We start from the raw sequence: 18,339 nt of genomic DNA on the forward strand, positions 1-18,339 counted from the left end.
ATGAGGTAAGTCAGTACCTCATCCGTTCTGCTTTAAATGGAAGCGTTGGACATTATTTTTTAGAAATAGAAGCAGTCAGCAATAACCTACGTCTGCATGCACCGTGGTCCTCTTGCGTTCGCCTGCATGGTGGACGCATGTAATTTCTTAATGGGTGGATGCAGGGTGGATGCATGAAGTGGCTTAAAGTGAGCCGAGGTATGGATCATTGTTTTATAACTGATATTTGGTGCTTAGCGCAGGTGAGCAGATGCCTTCTCTACAAGGGGGCATTTTCTCCCGGGCTCTTTATGATGATTTGACTCAGTGCCGTGACATGAATTGACGATTGCGGTTTCAATCTCAGAATATGTACAGTAGTCAAAAGTGTTAACAATAACAAAGAAGCGGGTGCCAGCCTACGCACGGAGCAGCCGGTTCCGATAGCTACAGGCACATCTTCAGCAGGTGATAATTGGTGCTCCTCAGGCTAACTTTCTGCACTCGGCAGCTTCAGCGCATGCTGAAGCTGCATGCTGAACCTCGCTGATTACCTAGGGCGGTATAGCAGCCTGCCACTCTGGACCTACGCTGGCCCCTCATTCATTGTTGCTCTTAACACTTTTGATGACTGTACATGGATGGCATTTGCAATTCGGAAGGAATGTTTCTGAATAACTTCAACAAAGGGCGCTAACTAACTTACGCTTAGCCTACTAAAACCTAGGATGTAAACAACCTCAAGTTGGGCTTCAGAACTCCCCAGAACAATCGTAACTACCAACGTAAAACAATATTTGTGGCGTTTTGATAATACCCGCTTGCTCAAGGACTGGTACACTGGTTTCTACGTAATGTGCAAGTCCGTTGAATTTATGCATCCCCGTTGAATTCCATCATAGAGGCGTCATTTCCGTCGATTATGTTGTTTCGATGCTAATGGTGCAAGGCCAACTAGGCAAAGAGTGTGAAGAAAGGGTCTAGATAACTGAGATGCACCACTGACTACTAAAATTGGTTAGCAAGAACAGAAGTAAAATCAATCAAAGACAATAAGGATGGCTGGTGTAAAGGGCCAGGTTGTGATCATGTGTGATACGAGATGAGGCGCAGAAATCTAACTTCCCATAAAAAGATGTCGTCTCTTCAATTTTTTATCAGCAGTTAAATTGCGACACCTCATCTCGAATAGCTGGTGTATTACCAAGCGGTAGACGACAGTTTATTGTGCTGCGCACTATTACACTGGTTTGACCCCATGGTCATCGCAAAACAAGGTGCAAAAATGTCCGTCTTTTATAAGGCACTAAGACGTACAAAACTATTTCTCGGCCCCAGCTTCAGTGGAAAAGTAACCAGCTTAAACTTCATGCCCACAAGACCAGCATTTCTTCCCAGGGCTTCGCTCGCAGCGTCGCATAACCCAGGTTTAAGGAACACAATGTTGAATAAGAGGTAACCCACAGCCCTACCTCCAGGCGCCCAGTTGTGTTGTATAGGGTATAGGGTGACCAACAGCTGTCATCGTCTATAGCGCGGTTCGTCGACCGGCGCCTTTAAGCAAGAGCGGATGCTATTTTGGGTCAACAGAGAATTATGACGCCCCTCAGCGGAATCACCGTTACACAGACGGTCTTTGTTAATCGGTGCCATCACAACACGCAAGTTGCACTGCTATGAGGTGCGTACGCAGCGAACAACAATGTGTACCCTCCCGACGTTAACCACACACTCAAGTACCTAAGTAAGATTGCTGGGGCAGTTGGTTCATGATTACAAAACAGAAACCCTGTGGTAAAGACGGTGCGCATGGGATAGATAACACACACACACATGTAAATGTATGTATGTATGTATGTATGTATGTATGTATGTATGTATGTATGTATGTATGTATGTATGTATGTATGTATGTGTGTGTATGTATGTATGTATGTATGTATGTGTGTGTACAAACACACACTTAAATTGAGAACGACTCAGCGGGCAATGGAGCGGAAAATGATAGGTGTAACATTAAGGGACAAGAAGAGAGCGGAGTGGGTCAGAGAGCAAAGTGGTGTTAAAGACATGTTAGTAGAAATTAAGAAGAAGAAATGGACGTGGGCAGGGCATGTAATGCGAAGGCAAGATAACCGCTGGTCATTAAGGGTAACAGAGTGGATCCCTAGAGAAGGCAAGCGTTGCAGGGGGCGGCAGAAAGTTAGATGGGCAGATGAGATCAAGAAGTTTGCGGGGATAAATTGGTCACAGTTGGCACAGGACCGAGGTAATTGGAGAATAATGGGAGAGGCCTTTGCCCTGCAGTGGGCGTAGACAGGCTGGTGATGATGATGACAAACACACACACACAAATGGTCAATGAACTTACTGGCCTGTTTCTTCTCTCCTGTGTGCTGCGCCCTTACCACTGGTTTTCACGTTCCACAACTCAAGTTCCGCGCACACCGCTCCTCTGTGACTTGATGACCTCTCGGTGACCTGCCCCATGACTCTGACTCGCAGGTTACGGCTCGCCCTGCTACGCTCCAGGAGGCGCCGGATGATTGCACTAGGCCTTCTCTGCGTTGCTTCGGTGCCGTTCATCATTAGAATGGAGTGGCAGCATTACAACTCGCACTACCCCCGCTCCCTATGCGCCGACAACGGCACCCATGTCGTACTTGCCATCCGCACGGCACCTGACCATGTGGAACATCGCCAGGCCATTCGGAACACACTAATGCACGTTGCCATGCGTTCGGCGCTACCAGCATGGGAATTCCTATTCTACACGGGATCCGCCCCCGACCCCGTCAAGTGAGTTCAATGTATTCCTAAAAGTGTGTTCATGTGCCTCGAATATGCTCGAATATGCCAGCGATTGTCCCGTCTACTTCTTTCTAGGTCACTGTCCGTTTTTTCGCTGGCAAAATGGTTCTATGCTCGCCCGGCTGCGAGCTACTTCTTTTTGGCGCGAGGCAAGGAACACTGTGCACATCGCACACTGTTCTGCAAACCAGTTGCTGTGTTCAGCCCACGCCAGCGAGAGTTACAAAAATAGTCCGCATAGCCTCTTTCAAGGAGCAACATGGGGCCAGTTTTTTTTTATCAACTTCTTTGAGAACCGAAAATACTGTTAAAACGCACGCAACAGGCGTATCCGAGTAGTACATAGTTATAGGGTTACTGAACACCCCAGCTAATTCTACACCCATGAGACAACGTACAAACTTTCTCAAAATATTTCACAGGCGGTAGTCTTTTCTGGGCTACTTGAACGCGAAAATTTTTACCTGCGTGTCTGTGTGTCTGTACGTCCCTCGATACAGCCAATAGGCCAAAAGTTAATATATTTCTTGAATTAAAAGTTTATATAGGCAAAGCATTGCTAAAGTGCTAAATCTGGTGGTAACGTTCATGCTTGTCAACATCGTGGAGCCGGAAGAAAACATTAGGCATATTTAAAGCAAGACATCAATACATAAATGATATGTCCATTGTTCTTCTATTTACAAGCACATGGCTGCTTGATTTTTGCATATCCAATAAAAATACTCCTTGAAACAGAAAAACACTTGATCTTGAAATACAGAAAGCACTCGCGGCGCCACCTCGCGGCACTGTTCCGAGTTCAAAAGGAACAAAATGTTCTACTAGATGGCGCGGCAAAATTGAATTTAGGAACCCTCCAGTGTGTCAAGACCGGGTTATTTTCCAACGTTTTACTCGTAAACCGCCTTCGTTGTGCAGGAGGCACATCCTGATAGAGGAAGCATCCAACGGAGACGACCAGCTTGTTTCTTCCTTCGAAGCCAAAGACAACAACGCCGTGGAGATCGCATTGGATGCTATGCGCTGGGTCGTGGAGCGCTGCGCGAAGGCCCAACGTCTTCGCCTTTTTGTCCACACCAACGACTCGCTGTTTCCGGACCTGCTTTCTCTAGAAGAATATTCGGTACGTGACCCAGCTGAACTGCCGCTGCCGAAATTCAAAAAGTCGTTCCATTTACGAAACATTGAGATGTTGTCAACAGACCTTAGCCGGCCAACATTGGAACTTGTTGCGACAGTCGGTTCAACGCGAGCATTAAAACTTCCAGAGGTAGGCCGTGCAAACGTAGGTCGTGCCTGTATGCGTCGTTTCATAGTTACCCCTGTGCACTCGAAGGCAATGCCGTGGTTCAGCTTCGCCACGACGCACTCGATTGACAAATCTACCCAGCCAACGATCAAGTTTTGACGCGTGACATTTCGAGCATACCAGTTGACTCAAAAGTTCCGTGTATACGCTGGGACATCACGCAACGTAGGCTTGACATTCTTCATTGCGTATTCCCACTGCGCAGATCACATTTTGTGCTAAAAGGGCCATGCAGACAAAATACAGGTTTGTTTTATTCGAAAGATTTCGTGTTTTATAGTGCCCCAGTGCTTGTCCGGATGCAAGCGATGTTTTATTCACCTAGAAATTAATCAATTTAAGTTAAAATTTTGATTTTCCCGCTAAATCGTGTGCTTTCGTGGCCTGCGATGACATCACAGGAACCGACCGCTCTGCAGCAGATTGCAAAGCCTTGTTTACCGTTAGTGAACCTAGATGGCGCCACCATACCGCGACAAGCCGTTTTCTGCCTTTGATTTGTTTTTGACCGTGTTTAAACCTGGCTTGTTTCTGTTCAGGGAGAAAATTATCGTTTCGTGAAACATAATGCTCACTCAACAAATATGGTCACGTAAGACACCGTTGCTTGCGCCAATCGGCCAGTGTCGTCTGAGACAAACCCAACGCCTCGCAATCCTGTGCAGCTAAATTAAGCATAGTGTGCCCAGTACCAACAGCAGTACGCATGGGTACTTCTATTTGTACGTGTGCTTTCGTAACTTCCACTGTTTGTCCCACCATCCTTACTGATATAAAAAGAATGTGCCCTGAATTTAAAGGTGTTGTGCCACCAAATTTGTAGCTTGTGCATTCTTTGTTGCAAACGTTTTATATTTCTTTAGAAATCATGATACGTGCTCTCCCATGCACATACTCTGAGTAAAAAATTTATTATCGCACGATTCATGTGAACAGGATTCGGTTTCAGTTTCTGGGCGCCGATTCAAGCAGTGACGTCATAGTGTTGCGAGGACGCTCTGCCACGTGTGTCTACCATTCGGCGCTGCGGTATGCTGCGACTTCACTGCGGCGTTTGCTTTCGCACACAAGTGCTTCACACAGCAGCCCCCCAGGGGCAATTCAAGTGAAATAAAGACGTGAAACAACAACACCACCACGTAAGTAAACACGCCGACTCGTCATGTCAAGCCGCGACAGCTCCGACACGGACTCTTTGTCTGCATCCTCGGATGCAGACAAATACAAACCATGGATATGCAAACCATGCCCCTAAAAAACCGTTCAAAAAAAGCTGCGTTCGCCGCGAATCGAACCCGCAACGTTGACCGAGCGGGCGCGACGCGCAAGTCCACTGCGCCACCGCACAAACGGTGTCCCGACGCAAAATAGCCGGTGTACTAGATGGAGGCCCATCCTTCGAGTTGTACGTCGGTGTTTACTAGCTAGATTACAGAATTCCTGGCTGTTAAACGAAATTTCTTAAATAGCGCTTGCGCAGCAAGATTTCGCGAAGCCCCCGCAATAGCTTATCGCCATCAACTCTGCTCCTTCGCCATCCACTCTGCTCTGCACTGTAGGGATAGGGCTTGCCATACTTTGGTTTTACGTTTTACGTTAAAAACCTTGGCCGATATTGATCGCTTATTACCCAAATTACCCTACCTAACTCTTTTTCTGCACTAAACTGGCGTTATATTTTCTACAGGCGAGCCTATCCCACACGAATATGCAGTTTGCGGCTCCGGGGTATAGCGGCGTCGCCGAAGAGCACGGCCGAAGCGTCGAACGCCAAAATACGAATCGCATTAGCGCTATTGTTGAGTTGTATGGGCTTCATGGACCTTACTGAGTTTATTACACTCCAGAAACTAACAAAATAGAGCCGCATTCATTTCGGCACGAATGTTGTCGGGGCGCAGTTTTCGCTTCTCGGTCGATTCCCGACGACGCGTCGGGCGACCGGTTTTGTTGGCGTCTTCTGTCGGCGAGTCAGTCATACTACGGCGTCTTTCCATCGGCCGCGTGTTTGTGTCGCCGTCGGCGTAGTGTGACAACGCGGTCTGGCAATTCGGCAGTTGGCCGATGGTTTGGCGACTCGTGTGCTTCGCCGTCGCGTCGTCGTCGCCGTCGTGTCTGTCTAGTGTGTCTGATACGACCAAGCGACCGAACAAACTGTGGTAACTGGTGTTCACGTTGACATCGCTCGAGTCGCTAACGTGGTATATGACGTCACAAACTTTGTCATGTTGTCAATTCACTGACGCCATGGTTAGTGGCGCTAGCGATGGGTCTCGATCTTTAAAAGAGGTTTTAGGTACTTTTTAGAAGCGAATTAAAATTTATATTGAGCGCTTGCTGTACCCAGCACTTCGTGTTGAGGGTCCTTGCATGCAGAGAAAGCCTACAGCAGGCTTTTTACATACTTACAATTTGGTGGCACAACCCCTTTAAGCCCAAATAGGTCGTCCGGCAAGCTTATAAGCTCTTCCTAATTTGCCTTTGCTTACAAGCCTGCCTCCTCCAATCGCAGAGCTGGCTGGTAGGACATCATAGGTTCTGCTGCGGGAAATGAGCCAGTGGGTCGCATGGCCATTCCTCTTTTTTCCTAATTATATAGCTTATTTGAGCAAAGTGTGCATTAAAAGGGTGTCAGTATAATTCTAACGAGACAATCTTTCGAATGAACCAAACTTGTGTTTTGTCTTCATGGCCCCTTTAATGGTACGCAAATTGTTGCCACTGTTCGAATTTTGCTTCGGGCGCTGCATGGAATTGTCATTCGGATACATTGCGGTGAAGCTGAACCCTGGGATTGCCTCACAGTGTATAGCTGTCTTCTCGCGCTGATTAGATTCAACAAAACCTTTTCACCTTCAGAATAAGAATCATGCCAAGAGTGAGGCGAGCTCGGTAATTAGGAAAACCAATGAAAGAGCTCCGACTCAGCACCCACTTCTTGCACATCTCTACCAAGAAGTTACAGGAACTACCCTTGGAGGCCCCCAACAAAAAGTGCCACCAATAAACGTAATTGTGGTAGTTGTTTTGGGCCTCTGGTTCAACTTGATCGCGTAACGTCGTTGCACGAAGGCAGTCAACAGGCTGTTTACACCGTTTTGGCCCTCCCAAATGACTTCCTTGTGAACGCTGGGCAGCGCGAAATTTGAAAGTTCATTTAAAAAATGTCATGAACACTCATTATAAAATAAGAGGACCAAGAGTCGAGACGTCCAGGTGACACGATGGTGGTTCTATTTGCAAGATGGCGAATAGGTGAAGATGAACGAGCTCGAGCGAGAGCTGCTCACGAGAGATTACGGAAACCGATGATGATATCCGCATCGGTGTCGCGATGATGATTAGAAAGTTTCTACACTCACGAAAACAATGAGCACTCACCCTTGCTTCAATTATTCGACAGCGAAGCTGTCAGTATGGTATTGCTGTCAAGCTGTCAAAATGAAAATGGTATTACGAAATGTATAAGAATGCAATCTGACTTGCGTTTTGTCAACATTTCATTTACAAGCGTGTTGACCGAGGCTTTCTTCTAGGAATGCTATAGAAACAACAGGCGGTTGTTTATAATTTGCAATTTAGCCGCATTTTGGCGATACTTGCGTAATGAAACTTGAAAGGACTGTAGCTTTATTCTAGCATAGAAAGATTGCGCATGCGCTCCACGGTGTCGTTGTGGCGTGGCGGAAGTAGCTTAAGAGCGGCAGCTTTATGTATAGTTGTGGTGAAACTGCTACTGATTGTTATTCGTAATAGTTCCTGAGATAAAAGTTCCCATGGTTGTGCACCCCTTTGATAAGTGGTTCCGATAACACATGAGTTGTTTCCTGCTAGCAGGATCCTCCCCCGTGGACAGCAGACTGGAATTCAGAATTATTTTCAAATTTGCGGGAATTTATCATGACTCAATGAAACAGCGCGTAACAATGCGGTAGTTATGGCGAGCCATTCCACAGAATTTGACCAAAATAGCTCCGTTAGAATGAGAGGTATGGATCATTTGCGCGAAAGCCCGCTTGGCCGGAAAGCACCTTCTGCGGACGGACAATGACAGAAAAAAAAATCTCGGGGAGAAGCGATGTAAAGCCGAGTAATACCACTATCGGCCGAATGTCATTCGAACCAAATGTCATTTGACTCAAATGCCAAGTTGTGCTGCTAAACTAGGTTTTGAAATGCCATTCAGCTCAAATGACATTCGAGCCAAATGAGCACCGAGAGAGACATTTGGGATTTCAAATGCCATTTCTAGCACTCTCGCACGCAGCATCTTCGATGGGCAATAAAAAATGTAATACCCCTGCTACACTAGGGTTCAAATGCCATTTGAACTAAATGTCATTTGGCTCAAATGGGTTGCTTCGAATGCCATTCAGAATCCGCCGTGCTACACTACAATTCCGATGGCATTTAAAAGCTTTCACAACTGTTCGCTGTGCTGTAGTGGCGCTGCTGTTGCTCCGTTCGGTGTTCGTACACTAATACAACAATCAAACTTAGGAGCAGTCTGAGGCAGTAAAATTATATCAAATTAGAAGAGACACCAGTTTTGACGCTAACGTGGTGGCTGTTTGCGTTGTTGTTTTTTTTTTTTTTTTTTGCAACTGACCCACTGATCTTGAGAGTATGAAAATTAAATATGTTGATTTCGTATTTTAAGTAAATAAATAGTGACCAAAGTTCCACAAACAACAATATTTTGTTTGTTTTACGTACGGAAGTGTTATATTTTTTATTGCCGATCGAAGACGCTGCGTCCGAGAGTGCTGGAAATGGCATTTGAAATCCCAAATGTCTCTCTCGGTGCTCATTTGGCTCGAATTTCATTTGAACCAAATGGCATTTCAAAACCTAGTGTAGCAGCACAACTTGGAATTTGAATCAAATAACATTTGGTTCAAATGACATTTGGACCCTAGTGTAGCAGGGGTATAATACTTCCGTACGTAAAACAAACAAAACATTTTTGTTTGTACAATTTTGTTCACTGTTCATTTACTTAAAATACGAAATCAACATATTTAATTTTCATACTATCAAAACCAGTGGGTCAGTTGCAAAATAAAATAATAAAGCTACGCAAACAGCCACCGCATTAAAGTCAAAACTGCTGTCTCTTCTAATTCGATATCATTTTACTGCCTTAGCCTGCTCCTAAATTTGATTGTTGTATTGTACGAAAATAAAACAAACCGAAATTGTAATGTAGTATGGCGGATTCTGAATGGCATTCGAAGCACTCCATTTGAGTCAAATGACATTTGGTTCAAATGACATTCGGACCCTAGTGTAGCCGGGGTATTAAGCATTGTTCACGGATATATTGTATGACAATACGTTGCTCAGTCGGTTGGCAAAGTGCTAACTTGAAGGTTCCCACTAGCCCCCCAAAACTGGGATAGCCTGGTCTGTTCTACTTCCTATATTCGCAAGAACATGGTTGACTGTGCAGACATTCTTCGTAAATCCAACCGCCTATCCTGTCGTAATCTGGGTTTCTGCTATTTGGTTTACAGCCGTATTGATTACAAGGGTAATGACTTCAAACAGGAAGCCGACGAATGAGGGTATCACTTCGCATTTCACTTGCTAACCGTCGCGGTTTTTGAACTGTCATTGTCTGCCGCCATTTCGTTAAGGCTAGTTCCTCAAGGCCTGAATTCTCAAATTCGGTCAACAAACAGATATAAATCAATATTATTCACAATAATTCATCTTATTTTATCTTCTGTCCTTTCAATTCGATATTTTGTCGCCGGGTTGGCCTAGCCATATTGCACGTTCTCACACAGGGGCTGCGCTACTCTCTAATGTGATTGTGTGCCTCAGTGTGGGCCCCGAATGTGTGCCCCGGTCACAGGTTGCAAAAATTAAGGCAACGACTGGCGTGTGAGGCTTGTCAAGTGATTACTGCTGTCGAATTTTGCCTCAGCGCAGTAATGATCTACCATTGGTGAATATTACCAGCCCTATAAGGGAGCAAGATTCCAGTTTTAAATTCACGTTTATTGATTTAGCATTTCCAGCACAGAAATGCCAGGACAAATACAAAAGGCTGCAATGAAGAAGTTTCCCGGGGTGTTTTCCCCTCCAGTTATGGCGGAATAGAAACAGGACTGGGGAGCCCATAATATAAATATATATAAAAACATTGTTAAAACTATTTTACCTTGCTGTAACAAAATTTATATGCACACAAACCGTAGAAACTCTTATTCTGCAATGTGCCTCTCTTAAAGACTTTTAAATATATTTAATATAAACATATTCCCAAACAAATATAACATAAGCTTCAAAATATATTGTAACACTAAAACCTAGAAACGCGTCATAAAGACACATATTTGCTGTTACAAGAGTACAGTCAAACCCCGCTATAACGAACCCGGATAGAGCGAATTATGCTATATATCGAACAAAAATATTTCAGTTACGGAAATACATGGGAAACCTATTCCTTATAACGAAGTTCACATCCGATATATCAAACTCTGCGCGCCGAAAATGGCCGCCGAAATGTACGGTCTCGGAGTGGCGATTGGGATGCGGATTGGCCGCGACCACAAAGCAAGAGTTGCGACTGAGACATTGCCCCTCGCACGGACGACGTGACGCCAGACAGTTTCCGTAACTGTTTCCGACGCGCGGGACTAACGACGGAACGCGCGCAGTCAGCGAGTCCGGAACAAGACAGCAGCATCGGTGAACTGCGGGAAGAGCTCCCCCATGTTCCCGATGATGTCTCAAGTGAAAGCCGTCCGACGCTTATAATGAAGCCCTTTCGGGAGTCGACGTGCTCGGCCAATGCGTCTTAGATTTTGGAGAACGCGGACTCGAACTGGTGTAACAATGTTTAGTGTGGAGAATGGTATGCTAGCTGAAGCCGCCAAAACGAAAGTAGAAACAAAAATCACCGCTTTTTTTCTTTCCAAAGGAGGCAGTTCAGGCGGAAAGTAGCCTTATTACTTTCAATAAATTGATTATTTTGGGTATGGTACTGGCTACTTTAAGGTGTTTGTTTCTGCATGCGGGGATGATGGAGTTGGGGAGGGCGAGAACGGGTGGGGGGGGGAGGGGGGGGCTCCCTCGGATTGCGAACTTGTAACAATAAGTTCGTTATAGGCGGGTTCGGCTATATCGAACTATTGGATATTTCGAACTTATCCCGGTGCATATTGCAATACGCTGTAAACGGGTTTGACTGTACGTGGTACGTACAGAAAAGAGCTACACTGATTTACACAACAATCCAAGACACATGCATATATACAAACGTATGCATTAGCCTCCCACACAGAGACAAGTGCGGCACAACAAAACTTCTACATCGACCCAAGCGCAATTCCAGAGACACTCATTACGCCAGATCATCTGAAGTTTAAAAGTGGTTGCCGCTAATGCCATATCACTGGCGAGCAAAAACGTCTGGTGAAATAGAAGTTAAATATCATGAATGTTCATCAATAATTATTTATTGAACTCTTTCCTGTAAATGGATCAAGGTTGTTTGACAGACTGACCATGCGTTGCTACAAGCCATCATTACCACGGTTGTTTTAGAGAAAGGCACCAAGTGCTCCTTCCCATAATTTTGCTTTATATACCAGCCTATTTTCTAAAATTACAGAGCTGTTCTAGAGACATGCTTGCCATATTCTGTGTCAAACTGATGTGAAACGTTCTTAGAAGATTGGATTTGCAAACGTAATGTACAGGATGGGGAATACATTGGAAAATAGTTCTGTATTATAAGTCGCTTTGATGTTTTAGAAGGCCATGTTATGTAATAAATGCAATTTATATATGCTTACTTGTACTTAATGTCAACTTCAAAAGCAGCATAGGAAAAAGCTCCCAGTTGTCCTTAGCTTCCGGCCTGAGAGAAGCGAAGGCGAAAGCCGTGACATGAACACACTGCCGCGCCTGTTTGGTTCACGTGGTATTTTTGGTACCTCTGGCGTGATCACAAGGCATACAATATGCGTATTTCCTCCGGCATTTAAACCACGTGAAGCCTGCGCGGGCGAAAAAGCAGCCGACGCCGAGACGTTGATGTCCGCGCATGCTTAAAGGAGCCATTAAAACAAAATACAAAATTATTTTATTCGAAAGATTTCGTGTTTTATAGTGCCCCAGTGCTTGTCCGGATGCAAACGATGCTTTGTTCACTTAGAAATAATTCAATTTCAGTTAAAATTTTGATTTTTCTTCAAAATCGTGCGTTTTCCTGGTTTGCGAGGACTCACAGGAGCCGCCGCTCTGCAGCTGATTGCGGAGCGCCGTTTACTGTTAGTCAACCTAGATGACGCCACCATGCCGTGGCAAGCCGTTTTCTGGCTTTTGTTCGTTTTTGGCTGTGTTCAAACCTGGCTTGTTTTTGTTCAGGGAGGAAATACTCGTTTCGTGAAACATAGGGCTCGCTCGACAAATATGGTCACTAAGACACCATTGCTTGCGTCAGTCTGCCAGTGTCGTCTGAGACAACCCCAAAGCCCCGCAGTCCTGTGCAGCTAAACCAAGCATAGTGCGCGCAGTACCAACAGCAGTACGTATCGGTACTTCTATTTTTACGTGGGATTTTGTAACTTCGATGGTTTGTCCCACGATTCTTACTGCTTTAAAAAGAATGCGCCCTAAATTTAAGCGCAAATAGCTCGTTCGGCAAGCTTATAAGTTCAGCCTAATTTACGTTTGTTTTTGCCGGCCTCCACCAATCGCAGAGCTGGCTGGTATGACATCGTAGGTTCTGTTGCGGGAAATGAGCTAGTGGGTCGCATGGCCATTCCGTTTGTTCCCAGTTATATACCTTATTTGAGCCAAGTTTACCTTTAGTGTGCTGTCTGTATGATTCTAACGAGGCAATCTTTAGAATGAATCAAACTTGTGTTTTCTCTTCATGGCTCCTTTAACGAGGTGAAAACGCGTATGTGCGCGTGCCCTAACGGGAAGTACCGGCATAACTGGTACGTTGCACGTCCTCAATTTTTTGGGACGACTTTAGGACTTCTATTTCGTTTTCACTGCATATTCTAAGGCCTTGGGATACAAACTAGGGCAGAGGAGCTTGTTGAAGCACACCTTTCCAATTAGGTCGTCCATTTGTCCAAAACTCGCACAGGAAACGATATTCTCAGGCGGCTTGTGTACGGGTCATATTGACTGCCCTCAGCCTTAAATTCTCCTCTCTTCTGAAACCCATGCAATGCTTGTCATTAAACCGATACCCCGGAACGTGCGCCCCATATACCACGCGTGCAGCGGGCAACAGAGAGCACGTGCGCTCCGAAACCACTCCCCGCTCGATCCGACGTGCTCTATGTGGATGATCCGGAATGCGTACGCCGCGCAGCATTCGTCCTCGCAGTTGCTGACGACCTCTGGACTCCGTAACCTTGAATACTCCCTCCCCATCCCTCCGCGGCGGAAGAGGCGGCAATAGGTTGAGCCCTCTCCCGAAGGGTGACCCCTCAATTGCAATCTCAGATTCCGAAGCGGCCATTCAAAATTTCGCCAACAGGCACCCAAAATTATCCGACGTTGCCCACCCGACTCCCCGGTAAGAATTGTTTGGACTCCGGCGCCCGCTGACCTGCAGCAAGCATCAAACCCTATCACGGGACCTGATCCACCAGAGATAGGCTTGTTACGTGCAGCTTTCATTGCCGCCGTTCATTGCCGCCCTTACCGCCGTAGGTACCCCGTATCACTTCAACCTGACAAATTTGCAAGAACGCACATGGAGTTGCTGTATATAGCTACTCAATGTACCTTTCTCGGGGTAGTAAAGTTCGTAAGGAGTTAGCTAATATAACCCGTTTCTACCATTTTACTAGCGTTATGGTTAAGAGTATACTCCTCTGAATCATCCTTCATTAAACCCTTCCCCAGAATGCCCCGCATGGGCCGCTCTCGCCCCCCTTTCCCTCCTCTTCTGGGTGTTTCCTCAAGATGCCTTTCCACTAATTTTCTGTGATGAGCAGTAGGAGGAGGTGCTGGGGATCTCAGACCTAGAGGTGCAAACGTCCTTGGTCACCAGAGCTGCTGATGCCGCCGCCCGGCACATGCCAGCGGCCAAAACCGACCAACAGCCACATAAAGTTCAATAAAAATGTTTCTCTCTCTCTCTCCATCTCTCTCAAGGTCAGTCAAGGTCACCTTCTAATGAGGCATTCAATGCTTTCGCCATTCTTATGTGAAATGACAATCAGCAGCTTACAAAGCGCGCGTTTCGCAAAAGATTGGCAAAATCCAGAATCCAGTGTCGCTTCTTACTAGAACTGTCTATTCTTACAAAGTCTCCAAAGGGTTTGACATAGTGTATTTTCGAAAATATTAGGCAGCACTGCAATGTAAAAGGCCCATAGTGCTGAACTCTTTTCGTCACGTGAAAGCTTGCTGGGTACAATTCTAGTGAATCGCACCTTATTCCTGAAGAAGAGCTGCTATAGTGAGTCAGAAGATGACAATAAACCGCTAGTGAAAGTTCTGGTAGATAATTGATGATCAGAACATCAACAAGCATCAACCACTGAGTTTGGTTTTCAATTCCAAGGGGATTTCTTCGCATCTCTAGCTTGCCCTGAATCTGATTCTTGCTGTAGTCAATAATAAGATGTTTTTACATCACGTAATTACACTATCTTGTTTACGTCCACTGCCGACCAAAACATACACCGGTGTTAAGAAGCACCGCTATCTTTTTCTATGCAGCATCTGATGACCGAGAAAGAGACGTCTTCAATCCACTGCAAGGTTCTAGAAGGTGTCCACGTGGACCGGAACCCCGAAGGCGCCAACTTCGTGCCGCGGGACCTGTTCCGGGGTCCCGTGTTTCCGCCGTACTGCGAGGGAGACGCCTTCATCGTCCACGGCTCCAAGCTGGCCTGGCTGTACGCGGCCTCCCTGTACACGGACCACTACGCTCTCTTCCCGCACTACGTGACGGGCCACATGGCGGCCATCGCCGAGATGGACCACGTGAACATCTCGCGGCTGGTTGGCGTAGCCGATCACGTGAGCTCCGGAGGGAGAACTACGACCACGGGAAATCGCGGGCCGAGTCTCTTCGTCGCCGGTGTGCGGGAGAATACCTGGGAGAGCGTTTGGCTCCGCTCTCTCTACAACCAGACTCGCCGTCACAAGCTTGGAAAAAACCTGAGCGCCGTTATTATCAGCCGGCTGAATCGCTCTCCGCCCGCCGTGTAGTGATACCTAACCGTGTAGCAACTGTTTGTTTGTTTGTTTTTTCGGCCGATATGGTCAGCCCCAATAAAATGATTTATTCGTCTGCTGCCTCATGGTGATACTGTCAGCGATCTGTCGATGTTTTTAGGGGCGAAGCAGCTTAGGACCTCGCTTTGTCCGGGGCTTGTCGTCCGTGTACACAGTGTTGCGCATGCGCGAGGAGCATTGCATTGCATTGCATTGGACTGGATTGAATTGAATTGTACGGATTGGATTGGATTGGAATTGTATATACTGGCCACAGGCGTTGTCACTCATTTACATGCGCGAGTGGGCAATGCCACGGGTGATTTACGGTAAGAACGATCCCCGTTGCTTCGCGCACTCGTCATGATTCACTTCGTGGAGATGCGTGAATTTATTTCTCATTGGAAACTAGTGAGAAGAGAAGCTTCGAACGTTGCAGCTTTCCCACTGCTCGTACAGCTAGCAGCTTGCCTCATCGATTATAGAAAATATTCCGCATTTCGTCTGTCACTTTTATTAGTTTATCCCCGCGCGCGCATGCTGCGTTGAATAATCACTGATTATAGAAAAAATAAATATCAAGGGATATAACTGTTATCCGCATTTGCACCGTCCTCATTCAGCGGTACTAGCAATAAAAATTTACCATACCTTCCTCACGAAAGTTGAGAGAAGCGCAATAGCTTTTTCATATCAAAATTGCGACAAAAGTGCGTGAAACTTTCGCTAACATTTCGTCGAACCTTCACTGAAAGTGCTTCCAATCGATCGTAAAACATTCGAACACCCAATTCGCAAACGAAGGATGAACCTCTGCGATGACTTCTCGCGCTCTAAGGAAACGCATAGATGAACTATCGAAATGTATACCGATACGTGGTTAATGAGATGAAGGTATACTGTTGTATTTTTTCATCATGATCGATGCGTCTATTATTGCCTTATCTAGAACCGCACCATTTTCTCGGCTTTTAAGTAACCGCTTCGACAGAAAGCAAGTCCGGTTTCAGGCACACGCAGTGCGTCCAGAGATCTCAGAGGTTTTAGATCGAGCAACCGGTCTGTAGGTAAATGCATTAGTTTTTGTAGCGGGAGCTACACTGGCCGAGGTTAAGCAGTTTCGCGTGTCTCCTGGAGAGCCGTGCTGCGCTTGCGCGAGGAGCAGTGACGTCACACGGCTCACAGAACGTTGCTCGCTGCCCGGCGTCTCACCCCACGCACCCAGCGTCTTCGCCGACCACCGTTCTGCACGTGCCGGCCCGGTGCACTTGATGATCATGCGAAGCAGCAACACCGGCGCGCGCCTGTGGAACCAGCTTAGCTCTGGGGCGATTGGTGACGCTGTGCCGGAGCCGCTTGATAAATACACATGTGTCACATAATGGGTATACCGTGTGTGTGTGTCATTGAAGCAGCAGTAAGCATGATAATCAAGGTAATCCTAGACAACCAGGAAAGCTAAGTATAACCAGCTGAACCTTAGCTCACGCTACGTATATCTTGGTACAGCTGAGCTTAGCCACCGCTATTTTTTTTTTTGACAGCACACCATTATTAAGAAAGATTTCACTTTAAAAATTGGCCGCGTACCGCAAATGTCGCCGAAAGACGATAGTCGTCTGCCGCTTTTGCCACACACATTACCTTCCACGCTCTCCCTTCCGAGCCAGCTCACTCTCTTCCCTCTCCCCGCGCTGCTCTCGTGATAAATTTAATTAAGGTTTGTTCAATGCAATTCAATTTTCCGGCCTTCGCACTGCTTGCGCATTATTTGTTGGTGCAGCACTCATCTTTTTCTTTAGTTTCTGTTTCTTGATCTGTGCGAAACAACGCGATCGCGCGAGCTCTGTTCTCTTTCGACTTGCCTTTATCTCGCACGAGCTGGAGCCTATCGGCGCCATTTTTAGCCCGGTATATTTTCACTTGCTACAGTAAAAACAAACCAAACGTGTATCATTAACCAACAGAACACGGGAGCTCAGGGTTATGTACTTAATTTTACCAAAAATATGCCTGAGGTTTCGTCCGCGCTTAAAAATGGGAACAAGTAGGACTTGGCCAGGCAGTTTAGTAGGCTTGAAAGCCACTGCCTATGTACACTTCTTTTTGACGAATTGGCTCAACTTTTGGCGGGTAGACTCAATCGAGGGACCGTCCGACCGACAGACACAGACAAACGGACAGGTGGACGGAGGGACGTACAGACAAGCAGGCAGACCAAAAAAAAACTCCCCCCACCTCCCCGAAGGGGATCGTGCGGAAATGCGAATGCATTGGGTGCACCGATGAGTGCGCTGCGGCAAGCAGTAACGGAGAGAGGCGTGCGCTCCACTGCATTTATATACATTTTCCGAGCGCAGCAAGCGGAGAGAGGGTACGCGGAGAGGAGAGAGAGACCCGCGCAACACGCCCGCCCCGCGCGCGAGCTCTCTCTCCCGCCGAGCTCCGCGATGCGAGCGCCCTCACACGCCCGAGGGCGCTCCTCCTCTCCACTCACTATCCGCTACTCCGCCCGAGCTCCGCGATGCGAGCACCCTCACACGCCCGAGCGCGCTCCTCCTCTCCCCTTGCCCTCCGCTACTCCCGCCCGAGCTACCACCTGCTCCGGTTGCTAGGCGCGCCACAGCTGTTGCTAGGGCGAGGAGGAGCGCGGAGAGATAACACCTGCGGGCGCACGCCGACGGAGCACGACAACCCCCGACTGTAGCGGCGCGGGTCCGCCGCGCCGAGACGACGACGACGAAGGCAGAACTACGAGGCGCGCGCTCACGTGCGCTCGCACTGGAGGAATGCAGGCGCACGCCGACGGAGCACGACAACCCCCGACTAAGAAATGCATTCGCATTTAAAATTTCGCGTTTAATGGACACTGAAGTCATAACAAGTTGCTGTAAAACGGTAGATTCGGGTAGGTTTTTTTTTTTTAAGTAAGATAGGAAATATCGAAAACGTCAAGACAGGTGCCTCCGCCTCAGCCTATACTTCGCAAATTTCACCAGAAGTGTTTGAAGCGTCTGCCATGCGAC

The 18,339-nt window shown here is 46.9% G+C and overlaps 1 protein-coding gene across 1 annotated transcript; it reads left to right on the plus strand.

The window, feature by feature from the left end:
- Positions 1-15,307, plus strand: LOC144180035 (acetylgalactosaminyl-O-glycosyl-glycoprotein beta-1,3-N-acetylglucosaminyltransferase-like). Its single transcript, XM_077708441.1, has 5 exons — positions 1-5; positions 2,485-2,778; positions 3,712-3,916; positions 14,813-15,115; positions 15,230-15,307. The coding sequence occupies exons 1-5, from the start codon at positions 1-3 to the stop codon at positions 15,305-15,307; spliced, it is 885 nt and encodes a 294-aa protein (XP_077564567.1).
- Positions 15,308-18,339: the final 3,032 nt, after the last annotated feature.

This window comes from Haemaphysalis longicornis, unplaced genomic scaffold (genome assembly GCF_048455015.1).
Source record: "Haemaphysalis longicornis isolate Haplotype H1 unplaced genomic scaffold, Haemaphysalis longicornis Haplotype H1 scaffold_4, whole genome shotgun sequence".
Classification (NCBI taxonomy): Eukaryota; Metazoa; Arthropoda; class Arachnida; order Ixodida; family Ixodidae; genus Haemaphysalis; species Haemaphysalis longicornis.

Coding starts and splice junctions, on each gene's coding strand:
- LOC144180035 (XM_077708441.1), top strand. Junction 2,779..3,711: donor TCCGCCCCCGACCCCGTCAA/GTGAGTTCAATG, acceptor TTCGTTGTGCAG/GAGGCACATCCTGATAGAGG. Junction 3,917..14,812: donor TTTCTCTAGAAGAATATTCG/GTACGTGACCCA, acceptor TTTTCTATGCAG/CATCTGATGACCGAGAAAGA.